The 3,844-nt window shown below is 39.8% G+C and overlaps 1 protein-coding gene across 1 annotated transcript in view; it reads right to left on the bottom strand.

Annotated features, from left to right (window-relative positions):
• Positions 1-1,344, bottom strand: part of PDHA1 (pyruvate dehydrogenase E1 subunit alpha 1) — a gene marked incomplete at its 5' end in the record, with an annotated part of 10,372 nt that extends 9,028 nt beyond the window's left edge. Inside the window, 2 exon segments of the mRNA XM_014591370.2 lie at positions 336-509; positions 1,285-1,344. Coding sequence (XP_014446856.1) covers positions 336-509; positions 1,285-1,344 — 234 coding nt within the window.
• Positions 1,345-3,844: the final 2,500 nt, after the last annotated feature.

Raw genomic sequence — 3,844 nt, 5'->3', positions numbered from 1 at the left:
AAGACCCAAAACAAAAGTAACAACCTATCATCCCAGAGATACCATTTTTCTTTATCCTGTATTGTCATTAAAAAAAGTTCCCAATAAAATGTGGTCACTAAATATTGGGGAACTGTCACATGAAAATCAAAACTCCTGTCTTCTCTTGGAGGAAATCAGCACTGTTATGTATGAATGAATTCTTTAGCCTGAGCCTCACAGTGGGTTTTGACCTAATTTTTATTCTAAAATACCAGCCTCAAGTCCTCTGATACACAGGCAGGGTAAAAACCAATGAATACAAGCCATAATTAAGTACCTAAAGAACACAGCTCTATTACAAACCTCCCACTCACCTGACCATCACACAAGTGACAGAAACCACGAATAATCTTCTGCTTATAGAGCTGATCTGCCTTCAGCTCCATTCGGCGCACAGTCTGCATCATCCTGTAGTATCTGAGTCCATCCTCCCTGGTGAGCACTGTCGTGGCAGGAGGGCCTTCTTCCAGGCGGTGAAGGTCACATTTCTGAAATGGAGAAGGGCGGTCATCCTCCAGTTACTGCACTGCAAACCCTGCTGACTCATTGATATCTAACTCCATCACAAATAATTCTGAACTGGAAAAATAGGAAAGGAACACACTGGAAATGCTTCACATTGCTTCTGAGTTCTCAAATCTGTAAACCTCGCTATGCACTAGGATGGGGGTTAGGGAGAAGCTGAAAGACAAACTTTCAAAGAAACACCTGAGAATCTTCTTATTTAACTATTTCACTAAGTCACACTCTAAACTTTGGAGTAAGTTTTTTTTTTTTTTTTTAATTTTTAGCTCCTGTCCCTGTCTTATTCCCTGAAACACCAACAAACTGCTAAGAATAATACATTCTTTTTTTAAATTTTATTTTTAAGAGAGATTTCTGCCATATGGCATGTATGCTCGCAGGAAAGACAGAGAGAAAGTGAGAGATCACCCCCCAGGGTGATGACCACTCCACAAAACCTTCTCCTCAGGACTTCGGGCATACATGTACATGTACCCAGCGTGAGTTTCGAGCCACTGGGTCTAGAACTTGAACCATGGTTGACTACGTGGAAGTCCAGCAACGTAATCATTACACCATCTGCTAGTCCCAAGAATAATAAATTCTAATGCTTGTTAAACTTCTCTGAACATTTGATTCTGGAACATTTGGAAGAAAATGATAAAAGAGCATGAATTATCAAAATGTTCTGTTCTAAAGTTAAAACTATATACAAGTTAATCTGTGGAAAAAATAGTCACAAAGTAAAACACCCCTTACCTTAATTTCAAACGTAGCATCATTTGCAAAATTACGGGAAGCCACCAAGACTCTGCTTGCCTTGAAAGACAGAAATATACAAATAAATCAGTATTTCTTTATGTCAATCATTGTAGAAAACTGCAATTATTATTATCAGTTATCAGGTTGTAGTCAGGGAACTTTAATAAGCCCCAACAATTCATGGGCTTCTCTTCTGTTCTGTTCACTGTGTTGCTATCTTCCATGTCTTCTGAAATGACTCCATGCTTTGGCCAAGGAAATGGTCACCTCAAGGCAAATGGCACAGAGAGAAAGGCAGCAAAAACCAAATCCCCCAATTTGGTTACTTTGTTTTAAAAAAATTAGAGTGAGGATACCATGCAATTATCTAGCCTCTTCAACTTAGCCATTCTGTGGGCTTTGTTTATGCTGTTCTGAGTCATAACCAGATACTATTCAATTTGAGAAAGCTGAACATTTACTGTCAAATTATGCTTCAAGTAAAACTATAATTTAATCTCTATTCCAGGCAACCGTTACTTTTCCATGAAATGAATCTGCAAGAAAAAAAAAATAAACTACTCAGAGTGTGAGATAAATAAGCTAGTGAGAAACGTGCAAGGCACAGGTACTGAGCACTTTTTGACTTAAAAACAATGGACTTGAGCCAGCTGTTTTATAAATTAAACAGCCTAAATCCTGGCTAGGCTCCTTGAAGCCCCAGAAGACAGAAGTCTTCCCTAAAGCAGTATTCCCTTCTTGATGTTTGGTGGCTGTCACTGCTTAGGAGTAAAAGGCTAGGGGAGATGATTCCCTTCTACTCTTACAATCAGCATACCTGCTAAAGCTGGAATGCCCTATGTGATGGCTTAGGTTCAGTTTCAGCCACAAAAATGTAGCCGATGGTATGACTGCTATTTTAAATACTTTGTCACATTTCTGTGCACTGATATGTAATCTGGCATGATTTTTTAAAAAATAATTACTTATTGGGACCAGCAGATGGCGCAATGGTTACGTTGCTGGGCTCCCATGTGGTCAACCATGGTTTGAGTCCCAGACCCGGTAGCCTAAAACTCAAGCTGGGTGCATGTTCACATGCATGCCCAAGATCCTGAGGAGAATAGAAGGGATTGAGATGTGGCCATCCTCCCGGGTGATTTCTCACTTTCCGTCTTTTCGGCAAACGTACATGCCCTATAGCAAAACTCTCCTAAAAAAAAAAAAAGTACTTATTGGGGACCAACAGGTGGCATGGTGGTTAAGGTGCTGGATACTCCCACATGGCTGACCATGGTTTGAGTCCTGGACCTAGTGGCTTGCTCTCTCACTTTCCCTCTCTGGTCAAATTAAAATAAATGAATGAATAAATAAGGTTAAATAAAATAATTCTTTAAAAAATTACTTATTTATTATGATTTTTTAATTTGACCAAAGACAGAGAGATAGAGGGGACGTGAGAAAGCAAGTCACCAGGTGTGGGACTTGAACTGCGGTTGACCAGATGGAAGCCCAGCACCTTAACCACCATGCCGCCTGCCAGTCTTTTCTTTTCATGGAGATTTGAAGCACGTTCATAGTCGTATGATGTGTTCACACAGTGTGTTTCTAGCACTGGACTTGATCTTAGTGAGAAGCGCTAAGACTGACCTCTCAGTGTGGCTCCCAGTGTCCATGTCAACAGGAAGAAAGCTAATGACTACTTATCTCTTTACTCAGCATTATCTGATGAAGCCAACAAAAAAAGACAATGACACTGTCAGAGGAAAAAGTTTACATACTAGGGAAAACTGCTTCAGTTAGGTTAGAGGTAGAGAGAATTCACTGATGTATGTTAGGATAACTATAAGTGAAGAAAATTTAGGAATTTGCCAAGAAGTAAAGGTAACAGGGGTGAGGTAGCAAACAAAAGGCTGTATTTGGCAGGTGTTATTTTTGGCAGTTAAATTATTTTGTGGGGCCAGAAATATTCGTTATACTGAGAAATAAATTTCCAGATACAACTACAGAAACTACAGTTTCTAGAAAGACTTAAAAGTAGAAACCAAACCAGTCAGGCAACTGTAACAGAGAAAAGGTAAATTCTTTCTCAATCCTAAAGTCAAAACAATGAAGAATGATAGACAGTGTTATAATGAAGAGCAAGAAGGGCAAAGATCTCTGATGACCACAAAGCTACTTAAATACTCTCTTCTCTTATTTCATTATTATGATTTTTTTAAAGTTTTTGCTATAGGGCCAGTGTGCTCAAGAAAGACACACACACACATACACACACATATTCAGAGGGAAAGTGAGAAATCATGCCCCAGGGGGAATGGTCACACCACAACCCCTTCTCCTCCAGTTTCCTCTTGGGATTTTGGGCATGCATGTACACATGCCCTGCATGAATTTCAAGTCGCCAAGTCTGGGACTCAAACCATGGAGTCAACCATGTGGGATCCAGTGCCTTAACCTTCTCTCTACCTGTTGGCCCCATTATTAGGGGAAAAAAAATTTTTTTAAAGGTTTTTGCTATAGGGCACATGCGCTCACTGGAGAGACAAAGAGAATGAGAATGAATGAGACGGAAAGT

This window comes from Tupaia chinensis, unplaced genomic scaffold (genome assembly GCF_000334495.1).
Source record: "Tupaia chinensis unplaced genomic scaffold, TupChi_1.0 Scaffold000567_1, whole genome shotgun sequence".
Lineage (NCBI taxonomy): Eukaryota > Metazoa > Chordata > Mammalia > Scandentia > Tupaiidae > Tupaia > Tupaia belangeri.
The sequence above is the reverse complement of the archived record's forward strand: the minus strand, read 5'-3'. Positions and strand labels throughout refer to the sequence as shown.